At 36.0% G+C, this 27521-nt stretch overlaps 1 protein-coding gene and 1 non-coding gene across 9 annotated transcripts in view; both read left to right on the top strand.

Annotated features, from left to right (window-relative positions):
• PPIG (peptidylprolyl isomerase G) overlaps positions 1-23020 on the top strand; it is a 52090-nt gene extending 29070 nt beyond the window's left edge. For all 8 annotated transcript variants that reach the window (XM_059167089.1, XM_059167097.1, XM_059167095.1 and 5 more), the window contains 5 exons: positions 14500-14713; positions 15534-15701; positions 18180-18267; positions 21356-21492; positions 21691-23020. In XM_059167089.1, coding sequence (XP_059023072.1) covers positions 14500-14713; positions 15534-15701; positions 18180-18267; positions 21356-21492; positions 21691-22798 — 1715 coding nt within the window. In that variant the 3' untranslated portion in view covers positions 22799-23020. The remainder of the gene's footprint in view (positions 1-14499; positions 14714-15533; positions 15702-18179; positions 18268-21355; positions 21493-21690) is intronic.
• On the top strand, positions 18785-18891 carry LOC131828295 (U6 spliceosomal RNA). Its single transcript, XR_009352321.1, has one exon. It is a non-coding gene; the product is annotated as a U6 spliceosomal RNA (small nuclear RNA).
• Positions 23021-27521: the final 4501 nt, after the last annotated feature.

Raw genomic sequence — 27521 nt, 5'->3', positions numbered from 1 at the left:
CCAGGCGCCCCCATTTGTTTTAATTTAAAAAGACCGGAGATTGTCATAGAGAAGACTTATTTTTAGTTTTCTGTTTCTGTATTCCACTTTGGTTCATATGATTTCATTCTCTGTCATATCAAGTATGTACCTTGTAAACCATTGCAGGAGTATGCTGCAGCTCATAATGGGAGTATTTATATAACTTCTTGGTGTTCATGAGCCTGGCTATGTGTCTGTATGTACAAACAACATGTATAATGTATGCCTTCTGTTTGTGAGGATCCAGTAAAGAATGAGGTATTACTGAGTAACTTATTTTATTAGAAAATTAAAAACTAAAAAGCAGTCTGTGATGTTTGCAAGTTTTGGACCCTGGTACAGATACTTATTTCTTCAGAGTGTTGTTAGTACAATTGGAACATTTTTGTTTAAGGCATTACTTCTTCCCATATCATCTAGGAAATCTTTATCTTTTATTCTTTTTTATTCTTGTAGTTTGTAGTCTGTAAGATCTCTTGTGCTAGGATCTATTCTCTGCTTATAAAAGTTAAGAATACTGTCGTTTATATATTTAGAAAGAAGTTGAGGTATTAAAAAATATACCTTTTATGCCATAAGCAGTTATCATAGATTCTCTAATAAATTTGGTGTAAAGATTCTTTTGATAATAAAATGTCAGCACAATTTGAATATGTGCTGAAAGAGAAAGTGAATGACAGTCACTCTTTATATGTTGTTATTTATGTCTCATGTCTTTTTGATGTATTTTCACTTAATAGAGATGAATGCTCATTTTGCCTATGCCATTATGACCAGGAAGTTGTGCCGAAAGTTGATGTAGTATCTGCTGTGCTAAGGAAGCATACCTTGCCCTTATCATTCTCAGCAGTTGCGGGGGGGGGGGGGTAGCAGGGGGCATACATTTGGCCCTTTATTAAAGTGTCTGCCCAGGAGTTCCTGAAAAGGTCAGATTTGTTTTGAGCCATAGCTTCCATTCCTGCTCTGTTCTGGACCATACTGTGGAAATATGAAAAGATTTTTATATTTGAGGCCACACAGTTTGAACCCGTTACCCTACAGTCCTTTAGTTACCATTCAGAATATTGGTTAGAATCGATTTTGTCATGCCTCTATATAATCTTTTTTTTTTGGTTGAGCTGTATCTCACATCCAGTTTATAAACTGACGGCCTCCTTACAGTTTTTTTTTTTTTTTTTTTTTTTAATTTTTTATTTTTTATAAACATATATTTTTTATATACATATATTTTTATCCCCAGGTCTGTGAATCACCAGGTTTACACACTTCACAGCACTCACCAAATCACATACCCTCCCCAATGTCCATAATCCCACCCCCTTCTCCCCAACCCCCTCCCCCCGGCAACCCTCAGTTTGTTTTGTGAGATTAAGAGTCACTTCCATAAGTGACTCCTTACAGTTTTAAATTGGAAACAGTTTCATGCAATACGGTGGTGTTCATCATCATTACATTTAAAACCTTGTTTGAGAGATTTACACCCCAGTTTAAAAAGAAATAAATACAGAATCTTTCTTTTCTTTTTCTAACTTCCTGAAAGAAAACAAAAAGACTTCTGAAGAATTCTGACTGTCTGGGCCCACCTGTATATTGTCTTGGTGAGTCTGGGCAATCTTCTTGGGCCTTTCTCCCTTTGCTATTGCAAGATTGGAAATTCTGCTTTTTGTAGCTAGTTGGATGTGCCTGAGAAGGTTCACAGTCAAGAAGAACCTTCCAAAAGATGCGGAAATGGAACACTGGAAGCTAATAAAAACTGTGTTTTTGTAGAGACTGTCATGGGGGAGAGTGGAGGATAGAACATAGACCACCAAAGAATGAAACCACTACCTCAGTCAAGGTACTTACTAGTTTTTCACAAGTTAGTAGGACCTCAGGTCATGGTCTTTTGAGAGCTTGCTGGAGTTGTTTAAATAGAGGTCTGTCTACCTTGACCATGCAACAAGAGAGGGGGTCGTTGCTACATTACAGAAACACAAGTGCTGAGTTGGGGCAACATGACAGTAAATAGTTAGATGAGCAGAAATTCTGCATATATGTGGTAGGAAACATTGCCTGAGAATATACAAAGAACAGAGCAAGGGAAGCAGCTAGTGAATCTTGTACTCAGTAGATGGTAAAGAATACAGAGACTCATTTGTATAGCAACAAATTCCCTCCCATTCATTGCCCTTAATGTGGAATTGGGGGCAGTGGTGATGGCCCTTTTACTGAAAAATAATGAGATATTAAACTTAGCAAGTGTTAGATGAGACCAGTAAAATATCTACTGGAGACCTATTTTAGTAGTTCTGTTCTTTAATTTCTGTTCTCTTCTTGAACTGTATTTGATAGTGCCTTAGAAATTTACTTGAATACAAAGGTTTCACATGAAGTTCATTGATGAAAAATCTATGGATCTTAAATAAAAATGAATAAGGCAGCATTTTTTTTGTTTGTTTTTTTTACCTGAGATTTTTAGAAGCAAAATGTTCTGGAGCTTGTTTTATTTGTTTTTGTTTTTGTTTTACCTTAATATCATACTAGTAGAGTCAAGACCTAATTAATAAGATTTCACTACACCCTACCCTCACCCCCAAAATGGTCTGTGAATAGGTTTGGGAAGTTCTTTTTCCTGATGATAAGAAAACTACATAATCAAAAAAAATTATCTGGATGTGGCCCCAAAGTTGAAAGTGTTATTACTTTTTGTAATTCCTTTTCATCTATTGTGATTTTTAACTTGCTTTGTCATTTTGCTTTGAGCAGTGTTTAATTTGACCTTAAGAATATTTACATGTTTGTTACAGATACTTTGGAACAGATTAAGTGGTTAGGCAAGTATAGGAGGATTTTCTGCAGGATCAAAACCATTGTTGTCCAACTTGAAAGTTTTAAAGTATCTACAATTTTTAACTTTTTATTATTATTTTTTAAGATTTTATTTGAGAGAGAGAGTGAGCAAGAGTGAACACGAGTCAGGGGCAATGGGAGAGGGAGAAGCAGACTCTCCGTTAAGCAGGGACCCTAACTCCAGGCTCGATCCCAGGACCCCAGGATCATGAACTCAGCTGAAGGAATCTGCTTAACCAACTGAGACACCCAGACACCCCATTATCTACAATTTTTAAATTTTTATTTATTTATTTAAGATTTTATTTATTTATTTGACAGACAGAAATCACAAGTAGGCAGAGAGGCAGGCAGAGAGAGGAGGAAGCAGGCTCGCCATTGAGCAGAGAGCCTGATGTGGGGCTTGATCCCAGGACCCTGGGATCATAACCTGAGCCGAAGGCAGACGCTTAACTGTCTGAATCACCCAGGTACTCCAGTTAGTTGTCTTTTAGTTTTGTTGATTGTTACTTTTCTGTGCAGAACCTTTATATTTTGATGGAGTCTCAATAGTTTTTGCTTTTGTTCTCCTTGCCTCCAGAGACGTATCTAGAAAAAACATGCTATGGCTGATGTTAGAGAAATGACTGCTTATGCTCTCTTCTAGGATTTGTATGGCTTCAAAACTCATATTTAGATCCTTAATCCATTTTGAGTTTATTTTTTGTACGGTGTTAGAAAGTGCTCTGGTTTCATTCTCTTCCATGTAGCTGTCCAGTTTTCCCAGTGCCATTTGCTGAAGACACTTTTTCCTGTTGTATATTCTTGCCTGCTTTGGAATAGGTTAATTGATCATATAACTGCGGGTTTATTTCTGAACTGTCTCTTCTGTGCTTTTGATTTCTGTGTCTGTTTGGGGGCCACTACTATACTGTTTTGATTACTATAGCTTTGAAAATCTTGAAATTTGGGATTGTGATGCCTTCAGTTTGTCCTTTTCCAAGATTGTTTTGACTATTTAGGGTCTTTTCTGGTTCCATACCGATTTTAGGATTGTTTTTCCAATTCTGTGAAAAAAATTACAAGTAGGCAGAGAGAGAGGAGGAAGCAGGCTCCCCCCTGAGCAGAGAGGCCGACGCGGGGCTTGATCCCAGGACCCTGGGATCATGACCTGAGCCAAAGGCAGAGGCTTTAACCCACTGAGCCACCCAGGCGCCCCTATCATTGAAGTTTTTGAGTTTGCACCCCTTTCCCCATTTTTCCCATAAGCCATGTAGTTTTTATTGTGTAATTTTTCATATACAGCATAATGATTTACAGGAATATATAAGTTGTGTAACAGCGGAACTGACTTTACTTCTTGAAAGCCTTTCTACTTTACTCTTGTGTTTCTTGGCTGTACTCACTTCTAGATCCTTATACAATTTATAGTCAAAGAGTTTCTAGAAAATTTACTACTTAAGTGTATTTGCTGATGCTATTTTCTGATGCTATTTGCTATTGAATGCACAACTTGTTGGTCTGATGTTCCAAATAGATCCTAAACTCTTTGAGGAAAAGTGCATGCCTTATAAGTTTACTATGGAACTTACCATGTACTCTACAATCTTTATTCCTGCCATCATTTACATACCTATCTATATACTATTCAGTTAAACATACAGTTGACCTTTGAGCCACATTGGTTTGAACTCCATGAATCCATTTATACATGGATTTTTTTTTTAATAAACATATAATGTATTATTAGCCCCAGGGGTACGGGTCTGTGAATCACCAGGTTTACACACTTCACAGCACTCACCATATCACACACCCTCCCCATTGTCCACAACCCCCCCACCCTCTCCCTACCCCCCTCCCCCCGGTCACCCTCAGTTTGTTTTGTGACAGTAAGAGTCTCTTATGGTTTGTCTCCCTCCCGATCCTATCCTGTTTTATTTATTCTTTTCCTACCCCCCATACCCCCTATGTTGCATCTCCACTTCCTCATGTCAGGGAGATCATATGATAGTTGTCTTTCTCTGAATGACTTATTTCGCTAAGCATAATATCCTCTAGATCCATCCAGGTAGTCACAAATGGCAAGATTTCATTTCTTTGATGGCTGCATCGTATTCCATTGTATGTATATACCACATCTTCTTTATCCATTCATCTGTTGATGGATGTTTGTGTTCTTTCCATAGTTTGGCTATTGTGGACATTGCTGCTATAAACATTCGGGTGCATGTGCTCCTTCGGATCACTACATTTGTATCTTTAGGGTAAATACCCAGTAGTGCAATTGCTGGGTCGTAAGGTAGCTCTATTTTCAACTTTTTGAGGAACCTCCATGCTGTTTTCTGGAGTGGTTGCACCAGCTTGCATTCCCACCAACAGTGTAGGAGGATTCCCCTTTCTCTGCATCCTTGCCTGAATCTGTCATTTCCTGACTTGTTAATTTTAGAAATTCTGACTGGTGTGAGCTGGTATCTCATTGTGGTTTTGATTCGTACATCACTAATGCCGAGTGATTTGGAGCACTTTTTCATGTGTCTGTTGGCCATCTAGATGTCTTCTTTGCAGAAATGTCTGTTCATGTCCTCTGGCCATTTCTTGATTGGATTATTTGCTCTTTGGGTGTTGAGTTTGATAAGTTCTTTATAGACTTTGGATACTAGCCCTTTATCTGATATGTCGTATGCAAATATCTTCTCCCATTCTGTCAGTTGTCTTTGGTTTTGTTAACTGTTTCCTTTGCTTTGCAAAAGCTTTTGATCTTGATGAAGTCCCAGTAGTTCGTTTTTGCCCTTGCTTCCCTTGCCTTTGGTGATGTTCCTAAGAAGTTGTTGCTGCGACTGAAGTCACTGAAGTCGGAGAGGTTGCTGCCTGTGTTCTCCTCAAGGATTTTGATCGATTTCCTTTCTCACATTGAGGTCTTTCATCCATTTTGAGTCTAAAATTTTCCTGGGATCGAGCCCTGCATCGTGCTCTCTGCTCGTCAGGGAGCCTGCTTCCTCCTCTCTCTCTCTCCTTACCTGCCTCTCTGCCTACTTGTTATCTCTGTCAAATAAATAAATAAAATCTTAACAATAACAACAAAATGCTTGGTAGAATTACCCTGGGAAGCCATCTGGCCCTGGGCATTTGTTTGTTTGGAGATTTTTGATGACTGTTTCAATCTCCTTACTGGTTATGGGTCTGTTCAGGTTTTCTATTTCTTCCGGTTCTGTTGTGGCAGCTTGTTATGTCTCTATGAATGTATCCATTTCTTCCAGATTGTCAAATTTGTTGGCATGGAGTTCCTTATAATACGTTCTTACAATTGTTTGTATTTCTTTGTTGTTAGTTGTCATCTCTCCTCTTTCATTCGTGATTTTATTTATTTGGGTTCTTTTTTCTTTTTTTTAAGTCTGGCCAGGGGTTTATCAATCTTAATAATTTTTTCAAAGAACTAGCTCCTAGTTTTGTTGATTTGTTCTATTGGGTTTTTTGGTTTCTATTTCACTGATTTCTTCTCTGATCTTTCTCTTCTGCTGGGCTTAGGCTTTCTTTGTTCTTTCTTCAGCTCCCTTAGGTGTATGGTTAGGTTGTATATTTGAGACCTTTTTGTTTCTTGAGAAAGGCTTGTATCGCTATATATTTTCCTCTCAGGACTGCCTTTGCTGTGTCCCACAGATTTTGAACTGTTGTGTTTTCATTATCATTTGTTTCCATGAATTTTTTCAATTCTTTGATTTCCTGGTTGACCCATTCATTCTTTAGAAGGATGCTGTTTAGTCTCCATGTATTTGGGTTCTTTCCATATTTCCTCTTGTAATTGAGTTCTAGCTTCAGAGCATTGTGGTCTGAAAATACTCAGGGAATGATCCCAGTCTTTTGATACCAGTTGAGACCTGGTTTATGACCCAGGATGTGATCTGTTCTGGAGAATCTTCCATGTGCACTAGAGAAGAATGTGTATTCTTTTGCTTTGGAATGGAATGTTCTGAGTATATCTGTGATATCCATCTGGTCCATTGTTTCATTTAAGGCCTTTATTTCCTTGTTGATCTTTTGCTTGGATGATCTGTCCATTTCAGTGAGGGGAGTGTTAAAGTCCCCTACTATTATTGTTATTATTGCCAATGTCTTTCCTTGATTTTGTTATTAAATGGTTTATATAGTTGGCTGCTCCCACGTTAGGGGCATAGATATTTAAAATTGTTAGATTTTCTTGTTGGCCAGACCCTTTGAGTATGAAATAGTATCCTTCCTCATCTCTTATTATATAGTCTTTGGCTTAAAATCTAATTGATCTGATATAAGGATTGCCACCCCAGCTTTCTTTTGATGTCCGTTAGCATGGTAAATTGTTTTCTACCCCCTTACTTTAAATCTGGAGGTGTCTTTCGGTCTAAAATGAGTTTCTTGTAGGCAGCATATTAATGGCTTTTGTTTTTTTTATCTATTCTGATACCCTGTGTCTTTTGATTTGGGCATTTAGCCCATTAACATTCAGGGTAACTATTGAGAGATATGAATTTAGTGCCATTGTATTGCCTGTAAGGTGACTGTTACTGTATATTGTCTCTGTTCCTTTCTGATCTACTACTTTTAGGGTGTCTCTTTGCTTAGAGGACCCCTTTCAGTATTTCCTGTAGAGCTGATTTGGTGTTTGCAAATTCTTTCAGTTTTTGTTTGTCCTGGAAGCTTTTTTTCTCTCCTATTTTCAACAGTAGCCTAGCTGGATATAGTATTCTTGGCTGCATGTTTTTCTCGTTTAGTGCTCTGAATATATCATGCCAGTTCTTTCTGGCCTGCCAGGTCTCTGTGGATAAGTCTGCTGCCAGTCTAATATTTTTACCATTGTATGTTACAGACTTTTTGTCCCAGGCTGCTTTCAGGATTTTCTCTTTGTCGCTAAGACTTGTAAATTTTACTGTTAGGTGACGGGGTGTGGACCTATTCTTATTAATTTTGCAGGGGTTCTCTGCTCCTCCTGCATTTTGATGCTTGTTCTCTTTGCCATATTAGGGAAATTCTTTACAATAATTCTTTCCAATATACCTTCTACTCCCTTCTTTCTTCTTCTTCTGGAATCCCAATTATTCTAATGTTGTTTTGTCCTATGGTGTCACTTATTTCTTGAATTCTCCCCTCGTGGTCCTGTAGTTGTTTGTCTCTCTTTTGCTCAGCTGCTTTATTCTCTGTCATTTGGTCTTCTATATCACTAATTATTTCTTCTGCCTCATTTATCCTAGCAGTAAGAGCCTCCATTTTTTATTGCACCTCATTAATAGCTTTTTTAATTTCAACTTGGTTAGATTTTAGTTCTTTTATTTCTCCAGAAAGGGCTTTTATTTCTCCGGACAGGGTTTCTCTAATACCTTCCATGCCTTTATCGAGCCCGGCTAGAACCTTGAGAATTGTCATTCTGAATTCTAGATCATTCTGAACTCATGACCTATTACCCATGTCTGTATTGATTAGGTCCCTAGCCTTCAGTACTGCCTCTTGTTCTTTTTTTTGTGGTGAGTTTTTCCACCTTGTCATTTTGTCCAGATAAGAATATATGAAGGAGCAAATAAAATACTTAAAGGGTGGCAAGGACCCCAGGAAAATGTGCTTTAACCAAATCAGAAGAGTCCCCAAATCATGGGGGGGGGGAGAAAGGAGTAAAAAGAAGTTCAAAAAAAGATTAAAAAAAAAAAACAAAGAAAAAATATAAAAAAGAAAAAAATATATATATATATTAGACTGGTGCCTAGAACAGGGTCACCCACTTAATTTTGGGAGTATTTTGGTCTCCTAGAAGAAAGTACCTCCCAAAATTTTAAAGAATGAAAAACATATATAAGGGTAAACACAATGAAGGGATGGAATATGACTATAAAGATGGAAAAAATATATATTTTTAAAAATTTCTTAAAAAGGGAGTTGATAAGGTAAGTTGATTGGGAGAATAGAGAAAAAGAAGGTGGAGAGAATTTTCTCAGGCTGAAGACTAGAAGAAGCGTGGTGCCAGATTTAGGGCATATTTTGATCTATTAGAAGAAGTTGTACCCCAAATTTTTTAGAAGAAAAAATTCTATGTGTATACAAAAAATAAAGTTAGATACAATGAAGGATAAAATATGACTATAATAATGAAGTTTCAAAAAAGATTAGTTTTTTTAATGAAAGGTATTGTTAAGATAAACTTAGTTAAAAAATGTTAAAAGAGGAAAGGGTAAAAGTTTTTAAAAATTTAGCATAAGAAAAAAAATAAAATTAGGGGTGCCTGGGTGGCTCAGTGGGTTAAACCTCTGCCTTCGGCTTAGGTCATGATCTCAGGATCCTGGGATCGAGTCCCGCATCGGGCTCTCTGCTCAGCGGAGAGCCTGCTTCCTCCTCTCTTCCTCTCTCCCCCTGCCTCTCTGCCTGCCTCTCTGCCTGCTTGTGATCTCTCTCTGTCAAATAAATAAATAAAATCTTTAAAAAATAAATAAATAAAATAAAATTTTAAAAAAATTAACCAACTTTGCAAGATTAAAGAATCATGGGGAGAAAGCCATAAATTCCACGCTTTGCTTTCTCCTTCTCTGGAATTCCGCTGTTCTTGGTAAGTGAACTTGGTCTTCGCTGGTTTCCTGTTGGTCTTCTGGGGAAGGTTCCTGTTGTAGTGATTCTTAAGTGCGTTTGCCTGAGGCAGAATTGTACCGCCCTTACCAGGGGCTGGGCTAAGTAATCCCCTTGGGTTCGCTTTTGGGAGCTTTTGTTTTCTGAACACTTTAGGTAGAGTTCCAGAGGTCAGGAATGAAAATGGCAGCCTCCCAGTCTCCAGCCCGGAGGAGCCGAGAGCTCGGGGCCCTATTCCTCAGTGTGCCCTCAGAGAAAAGCACTCTATCACTCCCGTCTCCCTGACCACGGCTGTTCTCTGAGCTCACCCAGCCTGTGACCAAGCGTCTCTGTCTCTGGCACACAGCTCAGCCTGGAGTCTCTGAACCCTGCAGATCCTTGAGCTCTTCTGGGGACCCCACTCACAGAGCAGTGGCCTGTGCCACGGATTACGATTCAAGGTGACCCCGAGCTGAGAGCTCACTCCTCAACTCTGTCTCTGTAGTCAGCTTCCCCGCTCTAATAACCTGCGAGCTCTGCGACACTCAGACACCCCCCATTTTTCTGTGACCCTGCGTGACCTGAGGCCACGCTGTCCCCATGTGGGCTTCATCCCGGCATAGCCTCTGGAACAATGTCCCTCAGTGGAGCAGACTTTTAAAAGTCTTGATTTTGTGCTCCCTTGCTCCGCTGCTTGCCAGGAGCCGGCCCCTCCCCCCACAGTCTATCTTCCCATTGCTTTGGATTCACTTCTCTGCCGGTCCTACCTTTCAGAAAGTGGTCAGTCTGTTTCTAGAATTGTTGCTCTTCTCTTCGATCTCCTGTTGTATTTGTAGGTGTTCTGAATGGTTTGATAAGCTATCTAGCTGATCTCCTGCTACCTGATGTCGTCTCAGCCTGCTACTTCACCATCTTGACTCCTTCCTCCTATACATGGATTTTTAAAAATATATAAATACAGTATAATACTGGTAAATGTGTTTTTTTCCTTATGATTTTCTTAATATTTTTTCTCTCACTTATTTTTTTTTTAAGATTTTATTTATTTATTTGACAGAGATCACAAGTAGGCAGAGAGGCAGGCAGAGAGAGAGAAAGGAATAAACAGAATCCCTGTTGAGCAGAGAGCCTGATGTGAGGCTCCATCCCAGGACCCTGGGATCATGACCTGAGCCAAAGGCAGAGGCTTTAACCCACTGAGCCACCCAGGCACCCCTCTCTCGCTTATTTTAAGAATACAGTATACAGTGGCATCTGGGTGGCTCAGTTTGTTAATCAGCACTTCATTTTGGCTCAGGGTTGAGAGGTCAAGCCCCATATCAGACTCCATGCTGGGTGTGGAGCCTGCTAGAGTTTCTCTCTCTCTCTCTCTCCGTCCCTTTGCTCCAACTTCTCTCTCTCCTCTTTTCCTTCTCTAAAAAGGTACAATAAAATAAAATACAGTATATAATTCATATAACCTACAAAATATTTGTTGCTCAGCTATTTATATTATTGGTAATGTTTCTGGTCAATAGTAGGCTATTGGCAATTAAGTTTCTGTGGAGTCAAAAATTGCACACGGAGTTTTGACTATACAGGGGTTTGGTCATCCATTTGGAAAGGATAAAGTTTCAGTCAGATTCACAATATGCCTAAATCATAGTTTTAAATTTAATTTAACACAGATTTGGAGACTCAGGATATATTCTGTTAGAACTAATACTAATTTTGGCATGTCCCTTTTGCCTTTTCACTCTTTTGTTCTTTAACTGCCATTTCTTTCTGAATCATTTTTTCTTCTTTTTTTTCTGAGCACATAATAGGAAAAGGACACAAAAACTAAATTTCACTTGTAAAATAATGACAACATTAGAAGTGGGAATTTTTTTCCCAACCTTGGAGCTTTCTAAGCTTCCTTCCAAGTCATTTTTCCTAAAACATAGTTTATTTATAGTAGATGTCATTTGATATTCAGGCAGAGATTATATTACCATTAAAAATAGTCATAAATCACTCTCTGGCATTTCATGTTATTGTGGTACCTTGCTTCATTCACATGTTTTCTTGAAAAGTGATGTAGCTTAGTCAGTTCAGTGACTGCCTGCGCTCCGGTCATGATCCCCCAGGGCCCTGGTATTGAGTATTCATTAGGCTCCCTACTTGGCAGGAAGTCTGCTCCACCCTCACTCTCTTTCCCTGCTTGTGTGCTCGTGCGTGCTCTCTCTCTCTCTCTCTCTCTGTCTATCTCACTCTGTTGCTTGCTCTTAAATAAGTAAAATTTAAGGAAAAAAGCGGTATATGAACTAAATAATGGTCATTTGAAATACATTTAATACAGTGGGGAGAATAGGCTTATTTGTTAAACCAACTGCAATGTATTTATCATGGGAAAGAATCTCATTGCAAAAAAATGTAAGTTGGAACTGATAAATAAAGCTTTGTTAATCTGGTAAATCATGGTAATCAAAGTATTACTATGTTTATGTGAAATTTTGCTTGCCTATTATGTGATCTCATGTTTAGAGTTACTCATTATGAATTTATTCCTTCAGTTTAAGTTTGATTACCTGCTACCCACCCACCCATCTCAGGTTTGTACTATATATAAGTAGGTGTTGCAGTTTGTATATGTTTACATACCCATTCTGTGCTTCAACTGGCAATAGTAGTCTTGGGTTCAGATTAACAATTGGACTCATGAGACAAAATAGACTTTACTCAACACTGACTTTATTTTCCTTTATGAAAGGAGACAGGACAGGAACAGCATAGCTTGTACAACAATATAGTAGAGATCTCATGATTTCCACACAGAGCTTGCATATGTCCCAGGTATCTCATACTTGTTATATTCATGATCCTGAGGAACATGACTGTGTGATGAAGCCTTTACCTCAGGTCCCTTCACCTTCCCGTCTCCTCCCCCTTCACCTTTTATACCTTATTCCCATTCTCCAGTGCAACAGCATCTTAACTGGTACTGGAAAAACAATCTTGGCAGTGAACTGCAAATCCTGGATAAAGTACATAGGAACTTCAGCCAGACTGTCATTTATCTTATAATTAGTACACTCCTATAAATTCTGAGTTAAGAGTTTCAAGAATGATTTGGCCAACTGCTAGGTCCTCAGGTGCTTCTTCGGCTAAAGGAAAGGCTATAAACCAAGTGTTAACCCTTTGAGTTAAGGTCTGCAATCAACCAGCAGTCAGTACAAAGATGGATGTTCTATGTCCTCTGATTTTTTTCTTTAATCCTGGAAAATACTAATATATTATACAGAAGTGGTTGAAGTTGTATCACCAAGCAAGTGTTCATTACGCAGCTTCAACAAGTAAGTCATGGCTAGTCTCATTTTACCTATGCCCCGGCCTGTTCTCCCTTTCTTATAATTTTGAAGGATATTCTAGGATAACATTTTATTGATAAATATTTCATTATTGGTCTGTAAAAAAATGATTCTTAAAAAAATCATAATCATAATGTACACAAACATATATTCCTAAATGTTCCTGTCAATGTTAATGTTGTTTTTTTAATGATTTAATTTGAATACATTGGGGTTGTGTGAATTTTTTGTTTGTTTTAAATAAATTTCTGCTGCCATCTCTTTTGTTAGTTTAGATTTATTTGTTGAACAAGCTAGGTCATTTGTCCTGTAGTATTTTCCATTATTGCACACATTAGATTATACTGATTGCATCTTTGTTACATAATGTGTTCTTTCTTTGAACACATTATGTAACATATGTTACATATGACTTTGTAGTTAAGTCTAGAAAGTGGATCAGATGCAGCTTGGATGGATTTATATATTTATTTATTTAGTGGTTTTTAAAGATTTTATTTATTTATTTACTTATTTGACAGAGAGAGAGAGAGAGATCACAAGTAGGCAGAGAGGCAGGAAGAGTGGGAAGGGGACGCAGGCTCCCTGGGACCCTGAGATCATGGCCTGAGCTGAAGGCAGAAGCTTAACCCACTGAGCCATTCAGGCAACCTGGATGTATTTTTTTGACAGGAGCAAGTGTCATGTATGAAAGGTAGTTTTTGTGCTCTGTAGGTCCTCTTGGTGTCAGTGCCTCATTATGAGTTACAAAATGATGATATCCTAACCTTAATTTCTACTTCATTTATTCCTGTAATACTTTTGATAAAAGAGCATATTCCTTTCATTTACTGTTTGGTTAGCTTGTATGGGGTACAGTTTGTACAAAGAAAAGTGTGTAAATTCTTCATATTTTATTCGCAAATATCATTATGAACTGATGGATTCGGATATATTTGATGTGTTCCAATTTATTATACTTATCCGTATATCAGTGTCCCATCTTTGGCTTGATTTCACTTTAACTCCACCATAGTTTGATTTTGAATACCTTTTGATGAGTCAGGCTCCATTCAGTTCATCTTATCTTTCCCCAGTTCCTGTTGTATCATACCTGGTTAATTTCACTTAAATATATTAGTTGCCTAGTCCTTAAAGCATTTGAGTTTTGGGATCCCTTTAAAAATGATTACCTACTTAACCCAAAATAAAATTTCAGTTTGAAATTACTTTTTGTAGCATAGTATTGTAACACAGTTATTAACCATTAGCAAATGACTGCCCTCTTTGGTAATTCTGCTCTTCAACTAAGCTAAATTTTTAATCATTAGAGGAATGCTCAGGTATTGAAACAAGCCAGTGCCAGTGCCAGTCATGTTTCTTATTTTCCAAATTCATGCCGAGTATTGTGTATGTGTGTTACTTCTCTCCCACAGTTATCCCTCTATTCTTGATAATAGAAAAAGTCAAAAACCGCAAGAAGATTTGATCTGGGACTCTTAAAATTCTCTCCTTCTTAGAAACTCATTTAAATGTTTCCTAAAATCAGCTTAGTACTTTAGACTTACCTGTTACTTTTCCAGAATTCTTTGGCATAATAGATACAACTTTGATCCATTAATTCAGAGATCTGGATTCTGATCCTAAGTCTTGACTCCTTCCCTGTACCCCTCAGTTCAGATAGCTGGATGAGCAAGTGTTAAATACTGGACTTAGTGAGAATCTGCTGCAAACCTAAATTTCCACTTACAGAGTTTATCTAAAAAGTCCTGACCAAAACATTTTTTGTTTCTTATTAAAGCTAAGAAAGAAGAAAAGAAAAGACATAAGTCGTCATCATCATCTTCCTCCTCATCCAGTGACTCAGATAGCTCAAGTGATTCTCAGTCCTCTTCTGATACTTCTGACTCAGAAAGTGCTTCTGAAGAGAAATCAAAAAAAAGAAAAAAGAAACATAGGAAAAATTCCCGAAAACACAAGAAAGAAAAGAAGAAGCGAAAGAAAAGCAAGAAAAGGTCTTAATTTTAAATTATTTTATAGTACTAGCTTTATATCCTAATTCCCTTTAGTTTATAAGTAAATCTTTTGGGATTTTGGATCAACTGTATGGCAATATTAAAATAGTGAGAAATATTTCCTGTCAATAAGTATAAGACCATTTTGTTTCTAGAGTCTATAGATTAAATTTAGGTACATTTCATTTCCATTTTCAACAAAGCCATTCAGTTCTTTTTGTCTGAACTCATTGAAATGATGCTCTTGGTTTTATAAGTTTATGTTTCATAGAAGGAATATATAGGATTAATGAGAGTTATAGGAAACCAGCTACTGTTCTCTTTATTTTTTATAGCAGTCTCTCTCGCTTTTTTTTTGTCCTTTATTATTTTTTTTGTCCTTTATTCCCTTTGTTGCTATGAAAGTACAAGGGTAAAAGTAAATACTGTCAGTATATTTACTTTTCTCTTTTGTCTGAAATAATTTTTGTACTAGAACTTGATGCCTATTGCCTTTAAAGCAACTAATTTCTTTGCCTACATTTTAAAATATTTTAAATTTATTTGAGTATATTGCCTATGAAGTTCATATTTTAGATCCATTTAATTGGAAAATACTTTCTGAGAATGTGATCATGGAAACGATTGATTTTGGTTTGGGGTTGGTTGGCTGGTTTATCAGAAGAATGAAGGAGGATTTTCTGTATATTATCGCATCCTTGAAGGGGGTGGGCAGGATGGCTCCTATATTGTGACATCTTACAAAGAAAAGAAATAGCAACAGTTGGTTGAGGTAGGCACATAATAACCAAGTGGAATTTTTTTTATGTTTTCTGTTAAGTGCATCTAGTGAAAGTGAGACTGAAAATCTTGAAGCACAACCCCAGTCTACTGTCCGTCCAGAAGAGATCCCTCCTATACCTGAAAATAGATTCCTAATGAGAAAAAGCCCTCCTAAAGCTGATGAAAAAGAAAGGAAAAACAGAGAGAGAGAGAGAGACAGAGAGTGGTATGTTAACGTCTCTATCTTGTAGAGTGCCCTACACTCTTTAAAATAGAACTTTTTTTCTTTAAGTCTTCCCATCCAAGTACTAACCAGGCCCAACCCTGCTTAGCTTCCAAGATCAGACGAGATCGGGTGCGTTCAGGGTGGTATGGCCATAGACTTTTTTTTAAGTCTTTAAGCAAGATTTAATTGGTGACCTCGTCCTAAGACTGAAATCTTTTTTTTTTTTTTTTTTTTGTAGGATAATGTTAGCAAAGCTCCTTTTTCTTAACTACATAGCTAAAAAGATACACTGATTTAATTCAAACAGATTTGAGTTAAAGTTACTTTTTTGAAAATAAAGCACTGTAAAAAGATGTGTTGTGGCATTTCAAACCAATTCCATTTAAAACAAGCTGTCTTACTGTGTAATCTGTATGTATTAAACTTTTAAATTTAAAAGTTTAAACTTAAAACTTTAAAAACCCTTATTTTTCAGTTATCTAATAGAGCAAAAATGCTATTTTTAAAAAATGCCTAATTCATTGTATTGTTATGAAAATTGATATTGTGTTCAAGGTCTTTGAAAATTTTTCTACATAAATTCACATAAGTAGTATTAGTAGGCTATTGGTTCTTTTTTTTAAGATTTTATTTATTGGGGTGGCTGGGTGGTTCAGTGGGTTAAAGCCTCTGCTTTCGGCTAAGGTCATGATCCCAGGGTCCTGGGATCAAGCCTCTCTCACATCAGGCTCTCTGCTCAGCAGGGATACTGTTGACTCCTTTCTCTCTCTCTGCCTGCCTCTCTGCCTACTTGTGATCTCTGTCAAATAAATAAATATTTATTTATTTAATAGAGATCGGTAGGCAGAGAGGCAGGCCGAGAGACGGGGGAAGCAGGCTCCTTGCTTGCGGAGCAGAGATCCCGATGCGGGGCTTGATCCCAGGACCCTGGGATCATGACCTGAGCCGAAGGCAGAGGCTTTAACCCACTGAGCCACCCAGGTGCCCCGGCTACTGGTTCTTTATAAATCATTTTAATAATTATGTCCAAAAACAAAAATATTTTGAGGTCATTTTCTTATTTATGTTTAAAATGTTATAAAAGTAATAAAATTCTGAATATCTCCCCTATACTTTCACAATACAGTAAAAATATAAAAATAAGTCTTAGTTTAAAAAAAAATATTTACTTGAATTGTGGGTAATATCAATAGATTGGATTGAGTTCATTTTTCCTCAAGTATTAGGAAAGGATATTTTTAAGGAAATAAATATTACAGAGAAAATATTTAAACTACTTTATAATGAACTTTTCAAACATAATTTACATGGATATTGTTTGTGCTAATTAAATATTAACTGGTTATTTTTTGAAAATTTTCCCTTTTTGGTGTAAGCCAGGATATAAATGTTTTTGCTAATTCACACCTGCTTGTGTCTACTTTATTATGATTAATTACTCTTTCCTGTAGTTGTTTTAACAGTGAACAGTTGCTTATAGGATTATAAGATACTTTGGAATATGATACAGTTTTTTTGTTTTGTTCTTTAAAGATTTTATTTATTTTAGAGAAAGTGTTGTGCAAGCAGGGGGAGGGGCAGAGAGAGAGAGAATCTCAAGCAGATTCCCCTTGGAGCACAGAGCCTGACAAGGGGTTGATCCCAGGACCCTAAGATCATGACCTGAGCTGAAATCAAGAGTCAGAGGCTCAACCCTACTGAGCTACCAAGGTGCCCCGGAATAAGATAGTTTTAAAATTATTCTCTTAGTGGCATACAGCCTATGCTGATTTTCCTTAACACTGTCAAGTTAATTTCATCTTAAAAATGGTTACTTAATAGTGTTTCTCAGCACACAGCTGGCATTTGGGGGCAGAGTAGTTCTTCAGTCTCATGCATAGCAAGATTTTAGCATTCCTAACTCATGGTTCTAAGTACCAGTAGCACTTGCAAGTCATGAACAGTTGAAAAATGCTCCTATACTTTCCCAGATACTACTAGGAGTTGATAACATTGAAAACTACTGATTATATATAAGCCTTAAATTTATTAGTTTAGATCAGTAAAGCTGTATTCTCCAGATTTGTTTAATGAAGTTGTTTTAATTTAAATTTAATTCATTAATATATAGTATATTTTATTAGTTTCAGAGGTAGAGTCTACTGATTCATCATTTGCATACAACACCCAGTGCTCATGACATCAAATGCCCTCCTTAAGTCCATCACCCAGTTGCCCCATCCCTCCAGCAACCCTCATGGCTTTGTCTTCCTCTCTGATTTCGTCTGATTTTATTCTTCTCTCTCCCCTACTATGGTCATCTGTCTTGTTTCTTAACCTTCATGCATGAGTGATACCATGTAATTGTCTTTCTCTGACTGACTTATTTCATTTAGCATAATCTAGTCCCATTGTTAAAAATGGAAAATTTCATATTTTTTGATGACTGAGTGTGTGTGTGTGTATGTTTGTTTTAATTTTCCCTTTGCTTCCTTCTAGTAATCCACCTAACTCTCAGCCTGCTTCATACCAGAGGCGACTTTTAGTTACTAGGTCTGGCAGGAAGATTAAAGGAAGAGGACCAAGGGTAGGTGATTCTTTTCCTAGAAATCTTAGTTAATACTTTATTTATTGTAAATAATTTTAGACTGTTTCTTAAATATTGTTTTATACATAAGTAACTAAAATTTAGAGTAGATATGGGTATTGAATTACACGTTCTCTCTATAGTAACTTCTTAGTGTAGGTACTTCAAAACTGAAAATACATAGGATGTTAGTATATTTTAAATGTACATGGTGTAAAATGAGATCATTGTCTTTCTTGTGCCTCCTTGTTAATTCCTGACCACTATATCTCTAATCTTGCTAAAAATTAATAAAAATTAAACCTGTTCTATATTTTATCCTCTTTATCTCTATTGGATTCCCCCATCAGAATATCTTCTTGTGTTTTTCAAAACTCTTTAGAAATGTGGCTATACTTGGTATATTATTTCTTTACTTCATACTCCTTTCTAAACCATTTCAGTTCGTCTTCTACTGTTCTGCTGAAAACAGCACTTGCTGTATCGTTTGCTACATGTCACAAAATCCAGTGGGTCCGTGCTCGCTTTGGCCGCACATATACTGAAATTGGAATGATACAGAGAAGATTAGCATGGCCCCTGCACAAGGATGACATGCAAATTTGAGAAGCATTCCATATTTTAAAAAAAAGTCCAGTGGCTCCTTTCAGTCTTTGTCTTTCTTAATTGCCTCCTTGTAATACTCTTTCCACTTGCTTTTGTCCTACTTTCTTTATGTCTCTGGCCACTCTATTTTGAGTGGCTGTTGCCAGTTCACACTCTTACCTGGCCTTTAATATAGTAGTACCTCAGGGTTCCAACACTTCTTATTCTGCATATGGTCCTTCAGCAGTCTGATCACTCCCACAGCTTCAGTGGCTTACCTGTGTGTGGATAAATATCAAATGCTCATTTGCTTTTCTGGTGCCAGGTCTTAGTTGACAACCAGTTAGTTGCTTAACAGACACCTCAAACTCAGTGTATATGTTGAACATAACCACTTCCTCTTCAGACCTGATCCTCCTTTAAGTTCCTGCTTTTACCAATAAGACACCATCACCTGTGCAGTTACTTAAAGCCTAAGAATCATTTTACTTCCCTCCTTTCCTAACTTGCATATCTTATCCAACACCAAATCCTGTCATTTCAACCTTCTAAATACTTTGAAATCCATCTACTTCTCAAGTTCCATTCCCACCACCGTATTTCAGTTTACCTTTGTATGTTCTCTGAACTATCAATGGCCTTTTAACTGTTCTCACAGCAGTTCTTGAACTTTTTTGTCTTAGAATCTCTCTTTACACTCTCACACTCTTTTTTTTTTCTTTCTTTTTAAATGCGGGGCTTGAACTCACAACCTTGAGATCAAGATCTGAGTTGAAATCAAGAGTAGGACGCTTGGCAGAGCCCCCCAGGTGCCCCAGAATCTCTTTATACTCTTAAAAATTATTGAGGATCCAAAGGAACTTTGGGTTATCCATCGCTATTTATAGTTTTAGAAATTAAAACCAAGAACTATTTAAGATACAAGAATATATAAGCACACATTCAGTTAGCTATGAAAGCAAAAATACTAAAAACATCATGTAGTCTGAAAGGCTGTATTGTACAATAATGAAAGTGAAAAAGGCAAATAATATGGTACAATGAAAATAGTTTTGACTTCACAGGTCCCCTGAGTCTTGGGATCCCTAGACTACATTTTGAGAATCACTGATAGGATTTGTTGTCCAAACAGCATCCAGAATGGTGATTTTCTTTTTTTTTTTTAAGATTCATTTATTCATTTGACAGAAAAAGAGCATGAGCAGGGGGGCAGAGCAGATGCTAAGCTCAGAGCCAGATATGAATAGTCATCTTAAAATGAAAATGTCACTCCTTTGCCATCAATTACAAGATAGATCCAAAATTGTTATCATGGCCTATGAGACCTTACAAAATCTAGGCCTTGCTTACCTCATCAGTATATCTAGTATTACTTTCCCTGGCACCTTTTTTTTTTTTAAGATTTTATTTACTTATTTGGATAGAGATTACAAGTAGGTAGAGAGAGAGAGGAGGAGGGAAGCAGGCTCCCTGCTCAGCAGAGAGCCTGATGTGGGGCTTGATCTCAGGACCCTGAGATCATGACCTGAGCCAAAGGCAGAGACTTTAACCTACTGAGCCACCCAAACGCCCCTCCTGAGCAGAGAGCCTGATGTGGGGCTTGATCTCAGGACCCTGAGATCATGACCTGAGCCAAAGGCAGAGACTTTAACCCACTGAGCCACCCAAACGCCCCTCCCTGGCACCATTTATCTTTAGCCATACTCATCTATCTTGTGGTCATGTCTAAAAATTGCAATGTTTTTTCCTGTCTCGGGGCCCTCAAATAAGATATTTCTTACACTTCACTTATTCTTCCTTGCCCATCCTTCCTCACACTTCTACCTTCTTTTCCTTATCCTTGTCTATGTAACTCTTCATACATGTTTGTTAGTTGTTAGCTTTTAGTTATCGTTCAACTTCCTGTACTAGGCTGGATGACTGTAATGTATTCTCTGAGCACCTTGTACTTCTTTTACACTGATTGTAATTGTAACTGATTTGTGTTTATGAATATCTGTGATTATAGATCTGAGGGTTCTCCTAGCCTTGTAGAATTCAAGTTCCAAAAGAGCAAAATTGAGATACGTCTTGGCTCACTGATACGGCTGCAACACATGGTAGAATGGTTGGCCATTCCAGGGACTGAGTAAATATTGGCTGAATGGATGAACATTACACATTTTTTTAACATTATGCATTTATTCAGTTTTTCTCCTAATATGGGATATTTGCTTTGGAACATCAAGAATACATATTTCCAAATTGAAACGTGGCAACTTGTAAGGGTACTTGTATCTGTTATGCTCTAGTAGCATCACTTAAATAGGACAGTTCTGTGAAGAGGACATGGGTGGCTAGAGATTGTGTGGTTAATGCTTTTTATTTGGAATTTATTTATTTTAGAGGTTATAGAAATATCAGACATTTTATTTGAACCTAGAAATGTATAAGCTTACAGCTATGATTGTAATGCTTTTATATTTTCAGGAGGCTAATGTTTTTCCCATTTTATTCTTTTAAGCGTTACCGAACTCCTTCTAGATCCAGATCAAGGGATCGTTTCAGACGTAGTGAGACTCCTCCACATTGGAGGCAAGAGATGCAGAGAGCACAAAGAATGAGGGTATCAAGTGGTGAAAGATGGATCAAAGGGGATAAGTAAGATTTACCTATATTATTTCGAATGTAGTGACATGTATTTTTGTTTTTACTTTTGTACATAAAGTTGTTCTATTTATACTCATTTCACTTGTTTCTGAATATTTAAAAAAAATACAGAATACCATTTTGGTTACTAATGGACATCATCCTTTTTCTATAAAATTTCCAAAAATCTTTTTTCTCCTTTTTTTTTAGGAGTGAGTTAAATGAAATAAAAGAAAATCAAAGAAGTCCAGTTAGAATAAAAGAGAAAAAAGTAACTGATCACAGGCATGTGTCTGAGAGTCCAAACAGAAAAAATGAAAAGGAAAAGAAAGTTAAAGACCACAAATCTAACAGCAAAGAGAGAGACATCAGAAGAAACTCAGAAAAAGATGAGAAGTATAATAAAAACAAAGTGAAGAAAAGGGCCAAATCTAAAAGTAGGAGTAAGAGCAAAGAGAAATCAAAGAGTAAAGAAAGAGATACAAAGCATAATAGACATGAAGAAAAGAGGGTGAGGTCAAGGAGTAAAGAAAGGGATCATGAGATTGTTAAAGAAAAAGAAAAGTCTGATTCTAAAGGAAAAGATCAAGAAAGGAGTCGAAGTAAAGAGAAGTCTAAACAGTTAGAATCAAAAAGTAATGAGCATGATCATAATAAAAGTAAGGAAAAGGATAGGCGTGCACAGTCTAGAAGTAGAGAACGTGATATAACTAAAGGCAAACACAGTTACAATAGTAGAACAAGGGAACGAAGCAGAAGTAGGGACAGGAGCAGAAGAGTGCGATCTAGAAGCCATGACCGGGATCGCAGCAGAAGCAAGGAGTACCATAGATACAGAGAACAGGAGTACAGGAGAAGAGGAAGGTCACGAAGCCGAGAGAGAAGAGCAACACCAGGAAGATCAAGAAGTAAAGATAGGAGAAGGAGGAGGAGAGATTCACGGAGCTCAGAGAGAGAAGAAAGTCAAAGCAGAAACAAAGAAAAATACAGAAACCAAGAAAGTAAGAGTTCACACAGAAAAGAAAATTCTGAGGGTGAGAAGAGAATGTACTCTAAAAATCGTGATCATAATAGCTCAAATAATAGGGAAAAAAAGTCTGATAGAGATCAAAGTCCATTCTCAAAAATAAAACAAAGTAGTCAGGACAATGAATTAAAGTTCTCCACATTGAAAAATAAGGAGGATGAGAAGACCAGATCCTCTGTGGAAAAAGAAAACCAAAAATCAAAGGGTCAAGAAAATGACCACATACATGATAAAAATAAAAAATTTGATCATGAATCAAGCCCTGGAACAGATGAAGACAAAAGTGGATGAGTTGTGTAAACTTCTTATTTCCATTCTGCTCAAATTTTAAGTTTTAGAGACTTGCTGATGAATCTCCTTTATGTTGTTTTCCTCTTTTCATTGTTTTTGGGTTTTATGTTTGTCCTTTTTTTTTTTTTTTAATGTGGACTTTATTGAGTTGATCTTTTGATAATCTGCAACCTGGATAATTTGTACTGCTAAAGTTTTAATAAACTTGAAATGAGAAAAACATTTTGGTGTAATACTGTGTGCTGTGTTTAACTATTTCATGTATGCATTTTTGTGTTGCAACAATCAGCCAATAGCAAATGTGCTATTCTACATCCCAGTTTGTGTGATCAGCCAGTTCAAAACAACCGTAACTGATTGTTGGAATACATTGTTAGAGAAGCTTGTGTTTCTCATGATTGAAGTAACTTTAGAAGCCACTAGATAGAAGAAATCTTGTATAGATTTTCTGATTGCATTTAAATAGAGGCTTGCAGCAGCAGCTTTTAATTAACATAGAAAAGCAGGATCCTAATAACTTGAGATCTTAAGTCATCACTTTTGATTTTATAGTAATTTGCTTTAAAAGTTATTTATATGGCACTGCTTATGTTACTCTTTATAATTCCACTCATAGCTTGATTCATACTAATATTTTTCCTGCCTAGTTTTGTTTACAAAAATAGTTGAGTACTTTTTTCAGTTGATGTACTTACTTAGTTTGATTTGCTGTTACAGCAGCTGACAGGAACTATACCTTGGAAGATCAGATTGTAATTCTCAATTCTATGTTGCTTTTGGTCTGAAGAGATAAACTTTTTGCTTTGGGGAACATTGTTTTATAATTACTGTTATTACCTTTCTCTAAAATGAAAATGTTTTTCTCACTAAAACATATCACTTGTGCAGGTCTTTAAGTTAGATTCTAATAATTGATAGTATTGACATACTAATTTCCAAGATTTCTCTTTTGGCCACTGATCTATACAGAGTTGAGTGTTAATTCTGCATGGTTCTTGTTTTGGTTTTATTTTTTTAACTTGAGCTGACTTCTTTAACTCTCATAGTTGCGAGTTTCAAATGGCAAGAAAATGCATCTTTTCTATATATGTATCACAGTAGGGTATAGCATGTTTATGACTCCAGTTTCTTTCTATTCAGATGGCTTTATACCATTACTGTTAACATTATTTTAGCTTGGCATGTGCAACATTGCCACATAGAAGTAGAAGGTTCAAAATTTGATAGCTTACAGAGGTAAACAGTAATAGATACCCAAAGTCCATTTAGAATTTTGTGTGTTGTATATTGCTATTTTTGTGATGTGTGGCCTTTTCTTTTCTGTAATTTCTCTTCTAAATAAAATATTGAACATCCAGCAAACACAAAACCTGCCTCATTTGAGAAGAAATTTCAGAATTCCAATTAATAGTAGCCTTTAGAGTGTTTTGTATTTCATATTTGTCAAGGTAGTGTCAACTCTTACCAAGGTAGGTTCTTGGTAAACCCAGTAACTATTCAGTGCTGTTTGTACTGAGCAAAGCAGTGCTTAACATAATACTTCTTATTATTGATTAATATAGTAATGAACATTTGGCATTGTGGTAGATGTTTGGATAACAAATAATAGGTAATGATTATAAGATTGTTTGGAATATCTTGAAGCAAATAATCCACAATGAAGTCTTTCTAAATTATTCTTGATGATAAAAGTGATAGATGTTTATGATAATCTGGGGTGATTGATTCCTTAGAGACTTTGACCACAAACCTAATTTAGGGATGATTGAGTCTTGAGTTCCCAGGCTGTATAATCTATTAACCTTTACATATTTTAAGTTAATTATTGTATTTAAATTCAGTAAATTGCATTTTAAAAATATCTGCTAAAACTATTTGAGTTTTAAGAAAGGTGCTATTTAAGAAAGGTTTTCTAATAATTTTAAAAAACCCATTCTAAGTGAAAATGCTTACATGTTGTCTGATCATAGAGCTGTATCTACTAAGAATTATAGACAACTGTGGGAAAAAAAGGTTAGCAGTTTCTATAAGTAGTATTCTCCTGTTCTGGTTATCAAGAGAGCAACTCCATGCTAAGCCTTTATAGACATTTAAAAACTTAGTTTTTACAGTAGAACAGATAATGGTGAAGAAATTAAGATGAAGGATGACAATCAGCTAGATGTTACTTTCAGAATAAAAAAATTTAGAAAATAAATAGCATTAACTGTACCTCGTCTGCCTTTGCATTTGAAGTAGCACATAGCTCACACAGTTCTTTTATTGCAATTTTAAAGTTGTTGTGCCGCCTTTAGCTTTTTACTTTGAATATACTCTTTCCTGAAAGCCAGCTCTTTCCTGTAAAATTGATTTTATAGTTAAGTCTGAGCTTATGGTTTACCTCAAACTATCTTTGACTTAATATCCTCTAAAGATATTTAATTGGTTTATTGTTTGCCAATATCTGAGATTTTTTTTTTCATGATTATTTCATTCTTTTTTGGGGGTAAACCATCTGCCACAGAAATTGACACTACGGAGAGATTAATGTTGATGAGTCGTAGAGAATTTACTGGGTTGCTTTAAAATATTTTAAAATTACGATTAATGAGTTCATAGAGCATTGTAATTTCTAATGGAGTTCCTTAAAGCCCTCACAGAAGTTTCAAAGAATTTGCACAAGTGTGATACTGATTATTATCAGCTTTGCTGAATGGTCTTTGATTCTTGTACCCAGTGAAAGGTATGAAACTGAGAAGTAAACATTTCTTAATGTTATGGACAGGAACACATTGGGTTTCTGGTATTTTGAGTAGTGATACTAAAGGAAAATTCTAATTCATTTTCAAGTTAGTATTTTTTTTAATAGCTCACTGTGCTTAGTCCAGGTGGCAGTTGTATTTCATCACACTTTGAATCTTTTATAGTAAATTTCTATAGAAACTTGTTCCCTTTATCTTCACCAGAAGGTACTTTAAATATATACCACATATAGTTGATTGTTACAAAGAAACATAAAATGGGTATTTTCCTGTCTTCTTTTGATCATGTTTATTATAATCACTCAGCTTAGTATTCATACATTTACAGCTGAATAAACGCCAAGGATTGTACATTTATAACCTGTTTATTTTGAAAAGATGTTTTGTTACCATACTTGCTTTAAAAATTAATAAACTCCAGGTGCAGCATTGGCTGACACCTGCCCATAGCGGGTTTCCCAGCTACCTTTAAAGGGTTCAAATGTAAACTCTGGCCTGTGGTGTGATTCAAGAAGTAAATATTAAAAGAAAAACAACATAAATAAAAATCCATCAGCGAGGTTGGAGAAGGGAGTTGTTGAGGGGTTTGGTTTTTAAGTATAGGAGGAAGTCGTAGGATTGAGTTGTGTTTCTGCCTTTTTTTTTTTTTTTCTTTAATACAAATTCCTATGTTACCAAAAGCCCATGCTATAGATTTTTTGTTTTGTGTGTTTCTAGTACTTTGAAGGATTGATAAATGAATTGGTTAATTGTATGTGGGGATGTTAAAAGTTGTGGCTGCTCTCTCAGTGGAAGGGAAAAATCCAAATGAAGTTAATGGACTTCTTTTCCTAGCTCAAAAGTCACTGTGATGTATATTTTTTTAATGAACTTTAGGAATAAAGCTGTTGTCACAATTGTATAATTAGTTACAAAATGCTGCTTCTCTTATCATTAGTCTAGTAACTGTTAAAACTGTTTTCTGCAAACTGCATTTTACAGAATTTAAACTCTGAAACTATCAACTTTTATAGTTAAACATTGTATTAAATGAACTATAACAGTTTGTTTTGTATTTTTAAAATTACTGTTGTATTAGTTATTCAACGTTTATTTTTATTAAAAGCTAAATAATGAAGATAAATCAACTAAAATATACTTTTATTTTACCCTTGGGGATATAGAATTTGTATTAGGAAAAACTGAGCAAAGAGTTTAACAGTACTGAACTTCTTTAGGAATTTAGTCAGCAGTGATGATTTCCAGAAGGTTTGGAGATAAATTCTAGTGTAAATGTTAAATCATAATGTTTCAGATTACAATGTGTTTTTTGCCTCAGCAAACCTAAGGTTAGATTTGGAATTTGCATTACTGTCTACTGGAATGCTACCATTTGCTTTTTAGTTCCTCCAAATTTCTCAGCATTGGGAACACTGTATTATATCCTGTGCCTGCCAGTTTTAATATAACACTGAACATTGTAAAGCCATATAGATGTTAATTGACTCGTAAAACAAATTGTCTAGTTTTTGGTTTCTTGTTTGATTTTATTTTTATTTAAATTAAATTTAGATATATTTAGGGAAAATGCACCAACTTGAAAGTTAGTCACTGAAAATATATATGGTTAGATAAAAATGTTCTGACCATTCAGTGGTTTGTATGTGTTAAGAGGTGATATTAAATTCTCAAATTCTGGTGTGTTTTTAAATGCTTTATTTAGCCAGGAGAATATGTAAAATGTGAGTGCTTCATATGGACTGTGTAAATTAAATGTGTATTAAAATACTTTTAGTATCAATTTGCTTTTTCTATTTTCATTGCTTTTTAGGCTTCCTTCTTAAAACATATTTCCCAACCTAATACTGTTACTTCCTTTTTAAAGTGCTGATTGATAATTGTTATACATTTCCCCCCTCAATAACAAAATATGTATCTTAGCCACATACTTTAATTTTTAAAGGAATTCTTTTATTTTTAAAAGATTTTATTTATTTGAGAGA

This window comes from Mustela lutreola, chromosome 3, assembly GCF_030435805.1.
Source record: "Mustela lutreola isolate mMusLut2 chromosome 3, mMusLut2.pri, whole genome shotgun sequence".
In the NCBI taxonomy this organism is placed as follows: domain Eukaryota; kingdom Metazoa; phylum Chordata; class Mammalia; order Carnivora; family Mustelidae; genus Mustela; species Mustela lutreola.
Note: the sequence above shows the minus strand (reverse complement) of the source record. Positions and strands in the feature narration are given on the sequence as shown.